We start from the raw sequence: 19,297 nt of genomic DNA, 5'->3' as shown, positions 1-19,297 counted from the left end.
CTAATAGACATCATTTGAGTCAATTGGCGATGTACCTGTGGATGTATTTCAAGGCCTACAATGAATGTATGTATTCACCCCCTTTGCTATGAAGCCCCTAAATAAGATTTGGTGCAACCAATTACCTTCAGAAGTCACATAATTAGTTAAATAAAGTCCACCTGTGTGCAATCTAAGTGTAACATGATCTGTCACATTATCTCAGTATATACAGTTGAAGTCGGAAGTTTACATACACCTTAGCCAAATACATTTAAACTCAGTTTTTCACAATTCCTGACATTTAAGCCTAGTAAAAATTCAGTTAGGATTACCACTTTATTTTAAGAATGTAAAATTTCATAATAATAGTAGAGAGAATGATTTATTTCAGCTTTTATTTATTTCATCACATTCCAAATGGGTCAGAAGTTTACATACACTCAATTAGTATTTGGTATATTTCATCACAAGTATTTGGCCTTTAAATTGTTTAACTTGAGTCAAATGTTTTGGGTAGCCTTCCACAAGCTTCCCACAATACGTTTGGTGAATTTTGGCCCATTCCTCCTGACAGAGCTGGTGTAACTGAGTCAGGTTTGTAGGCCTCCTTGCTCGCACACGCTTTTTCAGTTCTGCCCAAAAATGTTCTATAGGATTGAAGTCAGGGCTTTGTGATGACCACTCCAATACCTTGACTTTGTTGTCCTTAAGCCATTTTGCCACAACTTTGGAAGTATGCTTGGGGTCATTGTCCATTTGGAAGACCCATTTGCGACCAAGCTTTAACTTCCTGACTGATGTCTTGAGATGTTGCTTCAATATATCCACATAATTCTCTATCCTCATGATGCTATCTATTTTGTGAAGTGCACCAGCCCCTCCTGCAGCAAAGCACCTGCACAACATGATGCTGCCACCCCTGTGCTTCATAGTTGTATAACAATGGTCATTATGGCCAAAAAGTTATATTTTTGTTTCATCAGACAAGAGGACATTTCTCCAAGAAGTATGATCTTTGTCCCCATGTGCAGTTGCAAACCGTAGTCTGGCTTTTTTATGGCGGTTTTGGAGCAGTGGCTTCTTCCGAGCTGAGCGGCCTTTCATGTTATGTCGATATAGGACTCGTTTTTACTGTGGATATAGATACTTTTGTACCTGTTTCCTCCAGCATCTTCACAAGGTCCTTTGCTGTTGTTCTGGGTTGATTGATTTGCACTTTTCGCACCAAAGTACGCTCATCTCTAGGAGACAAAACTCGTCTCCTTCCTGAGTATAACTGCGTGTTCCCATGGTGTTTATACTTACGTACAATTGTTTGTACAGATGAACGTGGTACCTTCAGGCATTTGGAAATTGCTCCCAAGGATGAACCAGACTTGTGGAGGTCTACAATTTTTTTTCTGAGGTCTTGGCTAATTTCTTTTGATTTTCCCATGATATCAAGCAAAGAGGCACTGAGTTTGAAGGTAGGCCTTGAAATACATCCACAGGTACACCTCCAATTGACTCAAATGATATCAATTAGCCTAACAGAAGTTTCTAAAGCCATGACATCATTTTCTGGAAGTGAAATAAGTGAAATAATCTGTCTGTTAACAATTGTTGGTAAAATGACTTGTGTCATGCACAAAGTAGAGGTCCTAACCGACTTGACACAACTATAGTTTGTTAACAAGAAATGTGTGTAGTGGTTGGAAAACGAGTTTTAATTACTCCAGCCTAAGTGTATGTCTATTTCCGACTTCAACTGTATACACCTGTTCTGAAAGGCCCCAGAGTCTGCAACACCACTAATTAAGGGGCACCACCAAGCATTTGGCACCATGAAGACCAAGGAGCTATCCAAACAGGTCAGGGACAAAATTCTGAAGAAGTACAGATCAGAGTTGGGTTATAAAACATGCGAAACTTTGAACATCCCACGGAGCACCATTAAATCCATTATTAAAACATTGAAATAATTTGGCACCACAACAAACCTGCCAAAAGAGGGCTGCCCACCAAAACTCACAGACCAGACAAGGTGGGTATTAATCAGAGAGGCAACAACGAGACCAAAGATAACCCTGAATGAGCTACAAATTTCCACAGCAGAGATTGCAGCATCTGTCCATCGGACCACTTTAACACTCCACAGAGCTGGGCTTTACAGAATAGTTGCCAGAACAAAAGCCATTGCTTATAGAAAATAAGAAAAAAACATGTTTGGTGTTCGCCAAAATGCATGTGGGAGACCCCCCAAACACATGGAAGAAGGTACTCTGGTCAGATGAGACTAAAAGTGAGCTTTTGAGGAAAACGCTATGTCTGACGCAAACCTAACACCTCACATCACCTCAAGAACACCATCCCCACAGTGAAACATGGTGTTGGCAGCTTCATTCTGTGAGAATGTTTTTCCTTTGCAGAGACTAGGAAACTGGTCAGAATTGAAGGATGGATGGCGCTAAATACAGTGAAAATTTTGAGGGAAACCTGTTTCAGTCTTCCAGAGATTTGAGACTGGGACAGAGGTTCATCTTCAAGCAGGACAATGACCCTAAGCATACTGATAAAGCAACACTCGAGTGGTTTAAGGGGAAACATTTAAATGTCTTGGAATGGCCTAGTCAAAGCCCAGACCTCAATCCAAATGAGAATATGCGGTATGACTTAAAAATTGCTGTACACCAGCGGAACCCATCCAACTTGAAGGAGCCGGAGCAGTTTGCCTTGAAGAACGACAAAAGTCCCAGTGTCTAGATGTGCCAAGCTTATAGAGACATACCACAAGAGTCTTGCAGCTGTAATTGCTGCAAAAGTATTGACAATGGGGGTTAAATAGTTATGCACGCTCAAGTTTTCAGTTTTTTTTATTTCTGGTTTGTTTCACAATAAAAAAATATATTGCATCTTCAAGTGGTAGGCATGTTATGTCAATCAAATGATACAAACCTAAAAAAAAAGTAATTCCAGGTTGTAAGGCAATAAAATAGGAAAAATTCCAAGGGGGTGAATACTTTCGCAAGCCACTGTTTCCTTGATTCGCCCCAGCGAAGCAAACAATACCACCCCACTGAATGAATGACAAATGGATGGAATGGGCGATAATTGTGCAAGTTATTTCACAATCACATCTTAATTAGGCCTAACTGAATGATAAGGCGGGTAAAGAGGTTGATTTAATTTAGAACAACAATAGTGTAATGATGAGTTTGTGTAATCCATATTAATCGGCATTGGCACTCATGTTAATAATTTGACTGTGCGACTTGCGTTGTTGATACCATTCTCTTTAATGTTTTACTTTGTAAAAGTAAGCTCTATTACTAATCAAATGCATTGTAAGGGAAATGAAAACATGCTATGTGTTGCAGTAGTCCTTTAGAATAATGCAAAACATGTACTTGACTCTTTCCAACCTTTTAAGCGGAAAACAAACCAGTCAGCCTGCACAGCCGACCCATCGAAACTACACATAAACTATACCAAAACGAATATCACAGATAATAAGAGTCAGCCTATAGACAAGATTAAATTGACAATAATCTGATGAGTGACAATATTAGTCCTATCAGTTGTCAAATTGTAAATGAAGAGATGGGCGCATCTTGAAGTTTATAGATGCAGGGAAAGGAGCATTGCTTTATCAAATCCTCCTTCATTGTCACTTGCAGGTAAAACATGTTGATTTCTATATAGTATCAGAAAGAGCATATTCTGCAGTTTCTATTACACTTACCTGTCAAATAACTCTCATTATTCACTCTTTCCAAGAATATCCGTGCCGTCAATGCTTTAATGGCCACTCGCGCGGCAGCATTGCTCTGGCTACTAAAGCAAAAACTAGTAACATGATAGACTTGAAATGATAACGTTCTATATATTTTTATGCAATCCATCTTTTACAATTGTTCGTGCAATGGTGCTTTTGTTTTAAGAACACAGCAAATCCTTTCACCTGGCTGGTTAATACTTTTATCTTTTTCCTTTCTACTTGGTCAAGAGAAGCTGAAACTGGACTTGATTCATTTCTGTAACTCGGTCACTAATGGAATCTACCAAGTAAAGTTGATCAAATGGATGACACTGTACTGTATTTATTGTAAGGGAAAGGAAAATAGGCAATGGGCCTTTGTTTGCTCTCTAGACGACTTCGTAGAATTACACAAGACACAACCTTGTCTCTATCGAAACAAATAACTGTTGTCAAAAAATATATATTTCCACCTGCAATTAATCCTTTATAATTGTTCATGCACTATTTATCAAGCGTTGGTGCTTAGGTTTGCTGCACCTTGCGAGTTGATGTGCATCTGATGCATATGCTAAAGAGGACGCCCGACAACGTTCTCTAGCGGGTACTGATAGACTGAAAGGCCAAGCGGTTGAACCCAACACAAGATTTTGGCTATAGCTGAGTTGCTTATGTAGGCCTGTCATGTCCTACAGCTCTTGGCCGGCTTCTAGTATGTCTCCCAAATGGATCCCTGTTCCCTATGTCGTGCACTACTTTTGAACAGGGTCCATAGCGCTCCGGCCAAAAGTAGTGTACAAAAATATAAATTTTGGAGGCAGACTCCTAGTCTCCCCTCAAAGAACCAGCGTGATGGATTAAACCTCCACAAACCATAATTCATTATTACTGTCCCTCCACTGTGGCTTGGCAGTTAAGATTTTAATTGGTCGGTGGAGGGGCAAGTGTGCGTGTTTCACTGACTGATGTGTGTGTGTGTGTGCGTGCGTGTGAACGAGCTTGACTGACTGATGATTATTGCTGGTTAGGAGCAAAACGCCCTTGTCAATCATCGGCACCCCCATATCTCCCTCGCTGCCCCTCTAACTCTTTAGTTCTTTAACACCGGGAACATGGTGCAATAATGTTTTCTTTATAGCCTAATTATGAATGATTGCATCAGAAACTAAAGTGAAGTCCCCACAGTAGTTGCTCATTCATTCAAATGGCTTCAGTCTGATAGTCGTGAAATTAAACTTCACAAGACTTGTCAATTGACTCCTTTGAACCGCTACTCCAAAGACATTTGACTGGATGGGAGTGTGTGTGTGTGTGTGTGTGTGTGTGTGTGTGTGTGTGTGTGTGTGTGTGTGTGTGTGTGTGTGTGTGTGTGTGTGTGTGTGTGTGTGTGTGTGTGTGTGTGTGTGTGTGTGTGTGTGTGTGTGTGTGTGTGTGTGTGTGTGTGTGTGTGTGTTTGCGTGCTTGCTTGCCTCTGGTAGTCTCCAAGGTTCCATATGCTCAACTCCTTCTCTTAGTAAGATAAAGCACCTGTCTACTGTCATTGTACTGACTCTATTCCCACTAGTCTGTTACAATGTCCGATATGAAGAGACTGTGAATACAATCAGTGTCCATTTAGCAGGGAAAAAGGCTGTGTTCCTTGACGGTTTTGCAAAATGATTCCATAAACAAATATATAAGTCGCAAAGTACTGGCCTCGTGAAAGGTCTCATGGGGAAAATGACACCTCGCGGGCAGCCATTTTACTATTGTATGACCTCCTGCTGCTGCTGATCCTCTATTTCCATTTCCTCATCTCCCTGCTCTCCCTGTCTCTCTCACTCTGTCTCTCTCCCCTCGCTCTGTCTCCCCTCCCTCTTCCCCCTCTCCCCCTCTCTCTCTCTCTCTCCGCCCCCGCTCTCAATTCAATAATATGTTTACTTCATTGGCATGGAAAGTTAAAACACTTAGTAAACACGAGGTTAAGCACACTCTGTCCCTCTCTCTCCAGTTGAGGAAGGCGGTGATGGACCACATCTCCGACTCGTTCCTGGAGACCAACGTGCCGCTGCTGGTGCTCATCGAGGCGGCCAAGAGTGGCAACGAGAAGGAGGTCAAGGAGTATGCGCAGGTGTTCCGGGAGCACGCCAACAAGCTGGTCGAGGCAAGTCACAATTTCCCCCTCTCCCCTGGTCCCCCCCAGTCTCATTTCCCCTTGTACTGCAGAGTCGTGATGTGCTTATCTGAGACACCATGTGGCGGTGTAGGAGGTCAATAATGCATTCCCAGGCAGTACAAAGAGAGGGCAGGAAAATGTCAAGGAAGCTTCCACCTAGCGACTGTAGATCAAAATTGTTAGTCAGTCATTTTTGTTTGTCAGCGTTCAAAATGTCACACTCAGAAGATAATTATTTTTGCATAACTATGCATACATTACCAGTAGAAAGCATATCTATCATGACATTCAATAAGAGTGCTATAAGCAGACATATGGGGTGCAGTCTTCATATACCTTTTAAAAGGGGTTTTCAAGTTTCATCAACAGATTAAGGATAGATCTGTAGGATATAGCAGAGAAACTGGGTGGCGGAATGAGGGTTCGAACCACTGACTCCAGGAACATATGTGTTCCGGGGTCAGCAGCACTAGCACTAGACCGGCCCCAGGCACAGCTTGATGCAGCCTTGATCTAGTAAGGAACAGACACCTTTGTTTGATGTATCATGGTCACACAACACACATAAGTGCTATTACTCACGACTTTCACATAGACACATACATTTCATGCACTCTCTATTATGTCTAGATCAAAGAGTATCTGGCTGCCAGACAGCTCATGTGTTCTTCCCAAATGGCAACCTATTCCCTATGTAGTGCACTATATATATTTTTAACCCTATGGGACCTGGTCAAAAGCTGTGGACTATGTAGGGAATAGGGTGCCATTTGGGACGGAACCACTTTCGGACAGCCAGGCAAAGTGCACTCGGTTCTGGTCTGTCTCAAAATAGCCAGTCATCAAAGCTAGGCCAGGATACCCAGTCTTGGGCCATCTGATTGGAGGGCGAAGATCGATTCTGAGTCACGGTTGCCTGGCAAGGTTAAAGTAATTCCGCTGCCTAAAAATAATAAAGCACCCTTTGCTGGCTCTAACAGCCGCCCAATCAATTTGCTGCGTGTTCTTAGTAAACTGAAGGAGAGAATCGGGTTTGACCAAATACAATGGTGTTTTTCAGAGAACAAGTTAACTACTGACTTCCAGCATGCATTTAGATAAGGGCACTCAACTTGTACTGCATTGACTCAGATGACAGATGATTGGTTAAAATATTTGGGTAATAAGATGGTAGTTGGAGCTGTGTAGTTAGATTTAAGTGCAGCCTTAGCCAATAGAACCCAGAGAGTGTTATTCAATGGAAGCTTCTCTAACATTAGATATGAACAGTGCGCTGTCCCTCAGGGCAGTTGTCTTGGGCCGTTACGCTTCTCTATTTTTACAAATGATTTGCCACAGGTTTTACATGAAGCTAAAATGACTATGTATGCGGATGATTCCACACTTAACATGTCAGCACCCAAAGCCAGTGAGCTCACTGACATTCTAAATAAGGAGTTACAGTCAGTATCAGAATGGGTGTTCATAATAAACTGGTCTTAAATACAACTAAAAGTAAAAGCATTGTATTTGGTTCCAAAACATTCTCAAAGACCTAAAGCTCAACTGGAGTTGAAGAAGCTAAACTCCTAGGCATAACATTGTATGGTCAATTATCCTGTTCAAGTCATATTGAAAAAGTTGGTGTGAAGCTGGGGAGGGGTCCTGTGTAGCTCAGTTTGTAGAGCATGCTGCTTGCAACGCCAGGGTTTTGGGTTCTCACGGGGGACCAGTATGAAAAATGAAAATGTATGCACTCACTCATATTGTAAATCATTCTGGATAAGAGCATCTGCTGAATGACCAAAATGTTTTTTAAAAAGTGGGTAGATTTGTTATAAAAAGATGTTCTGTGGTTTTGACACCAAAAAAAATCAACTGTACTAGTTGTTCAGGGCCTGGTCCCATCTTGATTACTGTCCAGTATTGTGGTCAAGTGCAGAAGACCTAGCAAAGCTGTAGCTGGCTCAAAACACATACAGAACTAACATCACCAACATGCATGCCAGTCTTTCCTGGTTGAGGGTTGACTAGATTAACTGCGGCAATACTTTGTTTTGGTGAGAAAAATGATTGTGCTTACATTTCCAAATTGTCTGTATAATCAACTTACATATAGCTCTGACAGACATACTTACCCAACAGACATGCCACCAGGGGTCTCTTCACAGTCCCCAAATCCAGAGCGAATTCAAGACAACACACAGAGCCATGATCACATATCAAGTTACTCAAGCAAACAGCAAAAAAAAAACTAACAAAACAACTCACAACTCAACGCCTCTCCCTAATCTGACCTAGTTGTAATGTTTATATTAATGTTTGAAAATGTATGTAAATAGTCTGCAATGTCTTTTTTGTTGTGTGTCGGACCCCAGAAAGACTAGCTGTCGGTCACCATTGGCATCGGCTAAAGTAGATCCCCCTGAGGTTGAGTTCCCTCTTTCTCTGTCTTAGTCTCTCTCGCTCTCTCTCTCTCTGAGGGTTCGAGCACTCCACAACTCCTTCTCTTCCGACAAATGTTCAGTTCAATTTGGGCTTGTGTTTACATGATGTTCCCTCTATGCTCGTTGTAATGTAATAGAGGAATACAGAAATTGTTGAAACTGAATGCAAGTGGAGCTCTTTGATAGACGGGCAGGCAACATTCAAGGTCATCCCATTATACAGTGAATATTATTATAGAATTTTTACGAACAGAAACTTTTCCCGTTAGTTGATCCTGCTTCAAGTGTTTTTATCAACTCAGGGCAGTTGGGGAGAGAAACTGAAATCTGTATCCTAAATGGCACCCTCTGTGAAGGGAATAGGGTGCCGTTTGGGACTCGGCAGAGCCTTATTAATATGATAATGTGGTTGTATAACCTGTTTGTTTTCATCTGAGCTTGGTCCCCTTCCTTAAAGACTCGCATGCACACACACACACACACACACACACACACACACACACACACACACACACACACACACACACACACACACACGCACACGCACACGCACACGCACACGCACACACACACACACACACACATACACACATTCATTGGCCTTCTACTAGTACGTGACATATCAATGGCTCCTTCCCAGACAATGAGGGGGAAGGAGGAGTGAAGGTTATTAAATGATTTGCAGTTGCTGTAGTGGAGCCGAAATGAAGGGCTATTAGAAGGGCATTTAGCTTCGAAACACCAGTCAGCCTAGTAGATAAAGCGTTGGACTTGTAACCGAAAGGTTGTGAGCTCAAATCCCTGAGCTGCCAAGGTAGAAAATCTTGTCGTTCTGCCCCTGAACAAGGCAGTTAACCCACTGTTCCTAGGCCATCATTGGAAATATGAATTTCTTCTAAACTGACTTTTCTAGTTAAATAAAGAGTCAACCAAATACGCACTCACACATACAGGGATGTTAAAGATTACACACCAACTACAGTATGTGTCATGGTGTTCATGGATTCTTTTTAATGAAGCGTGATTTATGGAGTCCTGGGATGTAGTCTTTGCCAGCATTAGACCCAATGTACACACACACACACACACACACACACATTATGTCCATACAGATGGATGGCTTAACGTGTTAGTTCACCGTAGGTTCCTTCAAGTGTATTTCGTCGCATTTGATAGCACTGTGTCTGAAAGTACTGCACATCATGTACACAGTGTTTATATACACATTTCCCTTCTGTTGGATGGCACAGTATGTTCTAAGTGTGCTTTATACACATGGATGAATGGGCAATGGCATGTGGTGTTATTAGTTTAAATGAAGGTATGTTCATATACGCACTTAAGCTGTGTACACTACACAACTTTCAAAATCCTAAAATTTGCTGACCCTCTCACGTTAAACAACCATCTCAGATCTCAGATCTTGTGCCGATAAAATCCAACGTTTGGAAACATCGGGAGGCCTGGGACTGCTCTGTCACGAGAACGGTAGCCCTCAGATTGTGTCTCTGACCTGCTCACATTAAACGAGTGTCAGTCAAGGCCAACGTGCCCCCGAGTACGCGACGACATGTTTTTTTTTTTTTGTCGCCGATCTCAAAAACTCGTCTGGGACAGCGAAATCGGGGGCCAAAATCATGTAGTGCACACCTGGCTTTTGACGCGTTTGATAGCACCGTATGGTGATGGAAGTAGGTTATGTTCAAATAGATGGCTGTGTGTTGGCGTGATTTAATTAGATCTAATGTATTCATCGCTGTGTCTCTGATCTCGTCAGAAGCTGCTATCCATAGTTGATGTACAAACCTGGCAGAAATGTCCCACGCATCCATTTCCCCTAATAAAGTTGTGTGTTATCAAAAGTCATTGTCATTTGCCGTCGTTGTCATTTGTCGTCGTTGTCGTCATCATTTTCGTCATCACTACATGACGCCAAAATGCTGTTAGATCCAACTGAAGAAAGGAGAGGCATGTGTGTAAGCTATTAGCCGGGTTGCTCCCTCCCTCTTTAACTCACCGAGGTCAACGTTGATCAGTGTTCGGTATCAAACGGGTTGTTGCCATGCTGGATCTGCCCTTCGTCAAGCCTATTGTGTCTCTATTTGATCTTGTCTGTCTCGGGCCCCAAGTTTCCCCTCTCCCCCCTAACCCCGGGCCCTCTGATCACCTTGCACAGTCCCAAGTTTAACCTCTCCCCCATGCCCCCCTTGGTCGCATCACCCTCATTAGCACCTGCCCGACCAAGGCGGAGGAAGCCACTAATTACCAACAACATCATTTGATTGGCTGAGACAGGAGACGACCGGAGAACAAAGGGAAAAAGAAGACATAGTGAATATAATGCAATAGACCTCGGCGCTGCAGAAAGGAAAATATTTATGATGAACTTTTGTATGATCTTAATTAGCCCAAATTGGATTGGGGCTTTTGGAGTTAGGAACACACTCGCTCTGTCTGGTTCGCCATCAGCCTCTTTATTTCAACTTTCTGGTCTTAATATTATGGAATGGGACAGCTTTTTGGCAGGCGGGAAATGTTACTCAGTGTGTTGGCCAAGGAATAGGACCTAACTGGCTGTGGCTGGGGTTTGGGATATATACGGCATATGACAAGCTTTAGCTACACTTCTCATCATTGTGATGTTGTACTGCCAGTTGCCCAACCTCAGCCATAGTAGGCACTTATTCATAGGGAGAGACGGGGAGAGAAGGAGAGAGAGAGGGATAGTGAGATTGACATATATAGAGAAAGAAAAAAAAGAGAGAAACTATTAGAGACATCCAGTGTTAGGGTTCTGTTGGCCAGCTACAGTGGTGTAAAGTACTTAAGTAAAAATACTTTAAAGTACCACTTTTAGTAGATTTTTGGGGGTGTCTGTACTTTCCTTTACTCTTTATATTTTTGGCCAAATTTTACATTTACTTCACTACATTCCGAAAGAAAACAATGTACTTTTAACTCCATACATTTTCCATGACACCAAAAAGTACTCGTTACATTTTGACTGGAAAATGGTCCAATTCACACACTTATCAAGAGATCATCCCTGGTCATCCCTCCTGCCTCTGACCTGGCGGACTCACTAAACACAAATGCTTTGTTTGTAAATTATGTCTGAGTGTTGTAGTGTGTCCCTGGCTATCCGTCAATAGAAAAAAGCAAGAAAATTGTGCCGTCTGGTTTGCTTAATATAAGGAATTTGAAATGATGTGTACTTTTACTTTTACTTTTGATACTAAAGTACATTTTAAAGTTACTTTTGACTTTCACTTTTACTTGAGTCATTTTCTATTAAGGTATCTCTACTTTTACACAAGTATGACAATTTAGTTGTTTTCCTACCACTGGCCAGCTACACTCCCCGTGTTAGGGTCCTGTTGGCCTGCTGCCCTGCCTATGTTAGGGCCGGCTAATTATGTGGCTACAGAGCTCTCATCAAATCCCAACACTCCCGTAATGAGTCGTACCTCTCCCTGACCCGCCATCCCAGAAAGACTTCCAACGAGGAGAGCCTCGTCCGTCTTCAAAGACCAAAGCCGCCGCTATTCCCTCCCTCCCTCCCTCCCCTTCTCCTTCTCTCCTTCTCCTCCACTATAGCTGATACCCTCTTAATTATCTCTCCCTCATTAAACAATAAAGGCTCTCAGTCTCCATTATATTAGCGCTGACCAAAACCCTGACACGCTCTCATTAACTGAAACACAGGATGAACATTATTTAGTCCCGGCTATCAAATTGCCTCCCGTCTTCTGTTCTAGGGGAAACATTTATTTTATTATTATTGTGAGGCGGTAGTATATTAGCTTGGTCGTTACCCCCATTGGACATCACAAGGACGTTGCAGTCCGTCACTATTCCAATGTTAAAGCAAGGTCCCGTCCCTGACCTTGGCTCGATGTTGGCAGGAGGCCACTCTGGAGAGAGACTCATTATGGTCCCATCCTTAGGGCCTTTTTCCTTTGTGTTTCTGTGCAGGACCTTCTGAAGATGGCTACCTCTGCCCTCTTCTCTCTCAACTCTATACTAACCAATCAGTGCCTGCCTCTGTACTCCTTTTGTCTGTCTGAAAGAATTCTAGTATGCGTTGCTATTTTTCTTTCACCTATTTTTTTCACAATGGGTCAAGGTCAGTATTAGTACACGGTCCCGTCCTTTCCAGTCTGAATCGTTCAGATAAGGTGTTAATGAGATAGGTTAGGGTTTTTCCCTCACAAATGATCCACAACACGATACAATAGAGCTACCTGTTTAAAGCTAAGAGCCATGCCGTGCTTACCGGTTACAAAGGACTTATGGTGGTTAAAATCCTGAGACAAATCCCTTTCTCTGGCCTTGTGTCCCCTGAACTTGACCCCTAGCCTCCCTTCTTGGACCACATGCAGTCATGACCCTTCTCTTACCCCCTCTTCCACCCCATATTCCCTTTTTTCACCTCCTTCCCCCATTTTCTTGTACTCTTGACTCCCATTTCAAAGCAGCGACATTTGCTTCACCAGTTCTATCCCCCCTCCCTCTCTCTCTCTCTCTCTCTCTCTCTCTCTCTCTCTCTCTCTCTCTCTCTCTCTCTCTCTCTCTCTCTCTCTCTCTCTCTCTCTCTCTCTGTCCCTTTCTCTCGCTCTCACTTTCTCTCTCTCCCTGTCTTGTTCCCCTGCCTGTCCTCATTAATAGGACGTCTCAATGGTCCCTGGTTTCATCTGTGGTTTATTTGTAGTACGACGTCCCATGATAACATTGCACCCCTTTGTAGTGCTTTTGTCCCTTAACTATCTGCTTTGAAGAGCATTTGTTTCGCCCTTACTCTTAATTTAGTTTCTCTGTTTCTTAATATTTGAACGCGAGCTCCTATTAATAATGCATTGTTTACAATAGGCCCAGTTTAAAAAGAGTGGATTTTAATAAAGTCGGAAGGCACTGCCTAGTTACATTTTTTTACATTCGATTTTTATCATAGACGATTACTATCGCTGGGATTTTAGAAACCATAAAATAGTTATGTATTTTTAGCCTTATTTATTCCTGCACTTCTAGTCCGACCTTTAAGAATCGTGTCTTAAATGCATGTCATTGCCCTATACAAGTGAAAAGTGAAAAGCAGCTGTCCATGTGTCACGTTCTGACCTTAGTTCCTTTGCTTTGTCTTTTGTTTTAGTATGGTCAGAGCGTGAGTTGGGTGGGTTGTCTATGTTAGTTTGTCTATGATTTTCTATTTCTGTGTTTGGCCTGGTATGGTTCTCAATCAGAGGCAGCTGTCAATCGTTGTCCCTGATTGAGAACCATATTTAGTTAGCCTGTTTTCCATTGTGTTTTGTGGGTGGTTATTTTTTTAGTGTTGGCTTGCACCTTACAGGACTGTTCGTTGGTTGTTTATTGTTTTGTTTTCAGTGTTCATTAAAATATTTAAAATATGAACACTTACCACGCGGCGCATTGGTCCTCCTCTCCTTCCCCAGACGCCAAGCGTTACACCATGTTGTTCATTGGTGTTTCTCCTTATACTATAACCTGGACTAAACCAAAAGCATTCAAAGGCTAATAGACTGTAACCTGTAATCTTACAAGTACATGGAAGCGGACATCTCCCCTGTCCATTTTCTATGTAAACTGCAGTAATAAGACCTACCAATGCCACCAACACTGTTCCCATTTACAATTTCAAAGTAGCAGTTAAGTGCCATTCTCTGTGCACTGTTGAAATATTGCCCCCCTTTCGCAAGAGGACTTGAAACGCTGTTTTAATTTCTGCTGCATCAGTTCATTAACTCGCCGTCCTTTAGATTTAAAGCAGTGACCTTACTCGGAGATGGGAGGGAAAGAGAGACCGGAGACAAGCGGAGGGAGGAAGAAAAAAAAGGTTCAATGATTATGCAGAATCGATATGGGAGTTGAATGTAACCAATATCGGATCGGCCTTCGGAGCGTCGCGAGACTGACTGCGGCAGTAAATATTATCCCGGGGTGCGGAGTGCATTAAGCTGCCGTGTCAGGAGAAAGCGGTGGGGGGGGGCAGATGGATGGCTGTTGGAACAAGTCTATTTGTGATGACCCAGACCTTTGGGCAAATGGTTAATCCCTGCTCCGTTCAGGAGTTATGGGCCTCAGAGGAAATCTGGGTGCAGGAGATGGGAAGCGGCAGGCAGCTTTTGGAGGGATTGAGAAAGAGATACATCAACACTCCTCCCCCTCCCTCGCTAAAGATGCTATTTTAAGATGTGTTTGATCTGCTCCGAGGTTAAAAGAATTAGTCATCAGAAAAGGAACTCTATTAGATTGGCGTCTCGCCACCGGTCACACCTGTATTCCAGATGACCTGCGGTCGCCTGATACTGACCCTACGACCCTATAGATATATCTCAAAACACAAACTAGATCCACGGTGTCAGAAAACTCCCGTGCTCAGCAATCATAGGTGACAGCTGTGGATTAATAGGAGGTTTAAAGTGATTTAACTGTGATGTATGGCAATCAGATCAATAAAGCCACAGGCTACAGCTAATATGTCGCAGCGGGGGTGGAAATCGCTGCAACTGGGATTGGGACTGGAACAGCCATAGCCTTCGTGGCTATCAGCAACACCGACTGACTGACATTCCAAAAAAAAACAAGGTTTCCTGTAATCCCGGTTGAAAGATTCCCGGCATCAGGAGGGAACAAGTAGGAAATAAAGAGTCCTGAAACCAAGATTTTCTGGAAAACCTGGGAATTTGGGAAAGTTAGCAGAATCCAGAGTTATAGAGCGATCCCCGTCTTCAGTATGTCCGTTTGAAAACCACCACTTCTTCAGTTGTTGTGTTGGTTACATATTAAAAGATGTTCCTTTGATAGACCTGATGTATAATTTGTCATTGGTCACAATTATTTATTTCACTGATATCTGCTAGCTGGATATGCCTCGTGGCAGTAGTGGTACTAGGTCGACAGTCCCCAGGCATTCACGTCCATTTGTTTAGCCTGGAGCGATAGAACCTGTCTAAGTCAGACATGTTATTTTTGCTCTGTCGCTGATGTGAACTGTGCGTTCCTATAGTCCCCGTGTGTGGGAGGAGGTCTTGTAAGTGCCAGGGGATACTTTCATTACGCAAGGTCAACTGGATAATGATAGCCTCAATGCAGGAACGAACACATCTAACATTGATTCATCTACAAGGAGAAATCTGTCATTATTACATGACTCTTAGAAAAGTATAATGGCGACCTTAATGCGGGGAACAAACACAGCTAATTGATGTATATTTTAGGAAAGTTTGGTCTTCATTACTTGAAGCGTTCTTAATGAATTTGATTAATATGAAGAAGAGGCTGCAATGTTCGACCTATTTATAGTCTACTAGTATCCATTCCCTAGATATCTAAAACAATTAAGGGAACCCAAACCACCCGGGCCTGTTCCAGTGTTGCATTGCCACAGGGCTTTGAGATGTAAAGAACGATTAGCCGCAAATTGAAAGGCCGGCCCGCAGAATTAGCCTTTTCATCTCCAGTCTAGAATACAGTAAACTGCTGCTTAGCCCATTATGTCCTGCCCAGGTCCCTGTGGACCAACAGGGACAAGAGAGAGGGCAGAGGGAGGGATAGAGAAAGAGAGAGAATGGGCAGAGGGAGAGAGGTAGACAGAGGTCGGGAGGGAGAGAGGTTTGGGATGGAGAAAGAGATGGAGGGGTCAGAGGGAGGGAGGAAGAGAGAGGATGGGATGGGAAGAGTATTGGGATGGAGACAGAGAGGGAGGGAGAAATCAGCCTACTACTGGAGATCTGGCCAGATGTTGGCTCTGGGAAACTCATGAGCTACAGTATATTAGCCCAGTCCTCCTCCAGAAATATCCCAGCTAGCAATATCACCTCCAGTTGACACCTCTCCTCCAAAGGATATTTTAGTGTGGAAATGCGTCTGCAATGAATGCACGCCAAATTTCTGTCATGTTTTTCCGATATGACACTAAGTGCATTATACGAGATTCAGTACAACAAAGGGTCTGATTAATGTATAGTTGCTTGTGCTTTCAAGATGGGGTTGGTGTGGTCCTGCGATGTGCCGTACCCATGTCTAGACATGTTACATTTTCTCCTAATGGCTGTCAAGGTTTACAAAAGCCATTTGTTTAATCTCATCAGTGATGGATCATATTGTGTTTGGGATGAAACATCATTCTCAGGCTGTGTCTCAAATGGCATCATATTCACTTTGTAGTGCACTACTTTTGACCATTGCCCATAATAATAATAATAATAGGGTTTCATTTGGGACTTGGACCAGAACTCATGTGAAGAGGCTGGTTGAGTAGTCAGAGCTCATACTCAAAGTAAATAACACAATTGTCGCTTCATATGACTCAAGGACATCAGAAACTCAACGTGGGTCCTTATGTTTCACCCCCCCCCCAAAAAAAAAAACCGAGACAGGACGTAAACCAAATATTGCGACCAGACACCAACGGAAATTGGTTTGTGTAGCGAAGCAGACACACAGTGACAGGGCCACATACAATGTCTGATGGCTACATGGATAGGAATATAATTTTTTGAGGGGACATTCGCATTCAACTCAATGTACCATGATGGGTAGACTGCCGTTAATTCTATTTCTATGCTTACATGTTTCCCAGGCCTATCTGTCGATCTCATCCTGTTCTTATTCCCAGTGATTGACGATGGCGGGATGCACACATGTTCCACCGTGTTGCTTACATGGCCCAGTTAATGTTCATACGTTAGTGACAGGAAGCAGCAGCCACACCAGGGTTCAAAAAACATTTGAAACCTCCCAAAGCCTTTGGAGCGTTTGCTCAAGCCTGCCGTAAGTGCAATGGGTGGGGGTTCGGGGTTTGCCAATTGAGCATAGATAACATGTCTGAAATATTTTGAATACTATTTGAACCCGGGTTTGTCGAGCCCCGGCTCTGAAACGGGGAAGTAAATAGGAGACACAATGCTACTGCCTCTGGAGGCCCCCCAAGTGCCTATTCTCAGACCTCGCCTTCTGCTCCAGCTTGCCATAAAACTCTAATTAAAGTCTATCTCCATTTCATCATGGCCCAGTGAAAGGATGGAAGAGGGGGCCCTCTGTCTCCCCTAACTGACATACACACACACAGGCGCACACAAACAGTCATACAGGACCATATATACACCTACACCGTAGCACACACGCTAGACTGCACACACCTGACTACAGCGGCAGGCATCCCCAATGACATCTGCCTCTCGCATCAGATCAATCCCTCAAATCACTCTCTGACAGACTCAATATTACACACACACACACTGCATCTTAATTCCACACCTCAGTCATCTGGGTTTACGCTGACACTACAAAAGACAATCACTGTGAAGAGATAGATGCTGGATAATAGGAAACATACTAAGGGAGAAATAATATCAGCAGTGGTTGTGCGTTTTAGAAAGACCTTGATACCTCTCTGTGTAAAATGTGGTATAATTTTCAATTTCCTCTTTATCCCTTTGTCTATTAAAATTAATTGACCAACCACGGACCAGGGCGCGAGGGAGGGATGGATGAATGAGGAAAGCACTTAGACCCCAGAGAGCTTGTACGAAAGGGAAAATGTCTTATTTTGTAACCGATGATAGATAGATTTCCTCTGAGATTTTAGGTCTAGAATCACAAAAAAATAATAGGACAGGCCACATAGAAACAGAAAAGAATTGGACCGACAATATATATATATATATACAATTGAAGTTGGAAGTTTACATACACTTAGGTTGGAGTCATTAAAACTTGTTTTTCAACCACTCCACAAATGTCTTGTAAACTATTTATTTGGCAAGTCATTTAGGACATCTACTTTGTGCATGGCACAAGTAATTTTTTCCAAAAATTGTTTACAGACAGGTTATTTCACTTATAATTCACTGTATCACAGCATCATGTGCTTTGCTGCAGGAGGGACTGGTGCACTTCACAAAATAGATGGCATCATGAGGGGGAAAAATGATGTGGATATATTGAAGCAACATCTCAAGACATCAGTCAGGAAGTTAAAGCTTGGTCACAAATGGGTCTTCCAAATGGACAATGACCCCAAGCATACTTCCAAAGTTGTGGCAAAATGGCTTAAGGACAACAAAGTCAAGGTATTGGAGTGGTCATCACAAAGCCCTGACTTCAATCCTCCGGACTGGCGATCGTCGTTGCTGGAGGCTCCAGACTGGAGGCCGTCGTCGCTGGTAGCTCCGGACTGAAGGGCGCCTCTGGAGGCTCCGGACTGAAGGGCGCCTCTGGAGACTCCGGACTGAAGGGCGCCTCTGGAGACTCCGGACTGAAGGGCGCCTCTGGAGACTCCGGACTGAAGGGCGCCTCTGGAGACTCCGGACTGAAGGGCGCCTCTGGAGACTCCGGACTGAAGGGCGCCTCTGGAGACTCCGGACTGAAGGGCGCCTCTGGAGACTCCGGACTGAAGGGCGCCTCTGGGGACTCCGGACTGAAGGGCGCCTCTGGAGACTCCGGACTGAAGGGCGCCTCTGGAGACTCCGGACTGAAGGGCGCCTCTGGAGACTCCGGACTGAAGGGCGCCTCTGGAGACTCCGGACTGAAGGGCGCCTCTGGAGACTCCGGACTGAAGGGCGCCTCTGGAGGCTCCGGTCTGGAGGTTGACGCTGGAGGCTCCAGACTGGAGGGCATCGCTGGAGGGTCCGGACTGGAGGGCGACTCTGGAGGGACCGGACTGGAGGCCGTCAACTCTGGAGGCTCCGGACTGGAGGGCATCGCTGGAAGCTCCGGACTGGCGACCGTCGTTGCTGGAGGCTCCGGACTGGAGGCCGCCATCGAAGCTGGAGGCTCCGGACTGGAGAGCATCGCTGGAAGCTCCGGACTGAAGGGCGCCTCTGGAGGCTCCGAACTGAAGGGCACCTCTGGAGGCTCCGGTCTGGAGGGCGACGCTGGAGGCTCAAGACTGGAGGGCATCGCTCTAGGGTCCGGACTGGAGGGCGACTCTGGAGGGACCGGGCTAGAGGCCTTCTCTGGAGGCTCCGGGCTGGGCGC

The 19,297-nt window shown here is 43.9% G+C and overlaps 1 protein-coding gene across 2 annotated transcripts in view; it reads left to right on the top strand.

Moving 5' to 3' along the window:
- Window positions 1-19,297, top strand: part of LOC118370746 (catenin alpha-2) — a 724,633-nt gene that overhangs the window by 567,374 nt on the left and 137,962 nt on the right. For both annotated transcript variants that reach the window (XM_052486587.1, XM_052486588.1), the window contains exon 9: window positions 5,709-5,861. In XM_052486587.1, the coding sequence (XP_052342547.1) occupies window positions 5,709-5,861 (153 nt within the window). The remainder of the gene's footprint in view (window positions 1-5,708; window positions 5,862-19,297) is intronic.

Source organism: Oncorhynchus keta, chromosome 29 (assembly GCF_023373465.1).
Source record: "Oncorhynchus keta strain PuntledgeMale-10-30-2019 chromosome 29, Oket_V2, whole genome shotgun sequence".
Lineage (NCBI taxonomy): Eukaryota > Metazoa > Chordata > Actinopteri > Salmoniformes > Salmonidae > Oncorhynchus > Oncorhynchus keta.
This window is presented reverse-complemented; position numbering and strand designations above follow the sequence as displayed.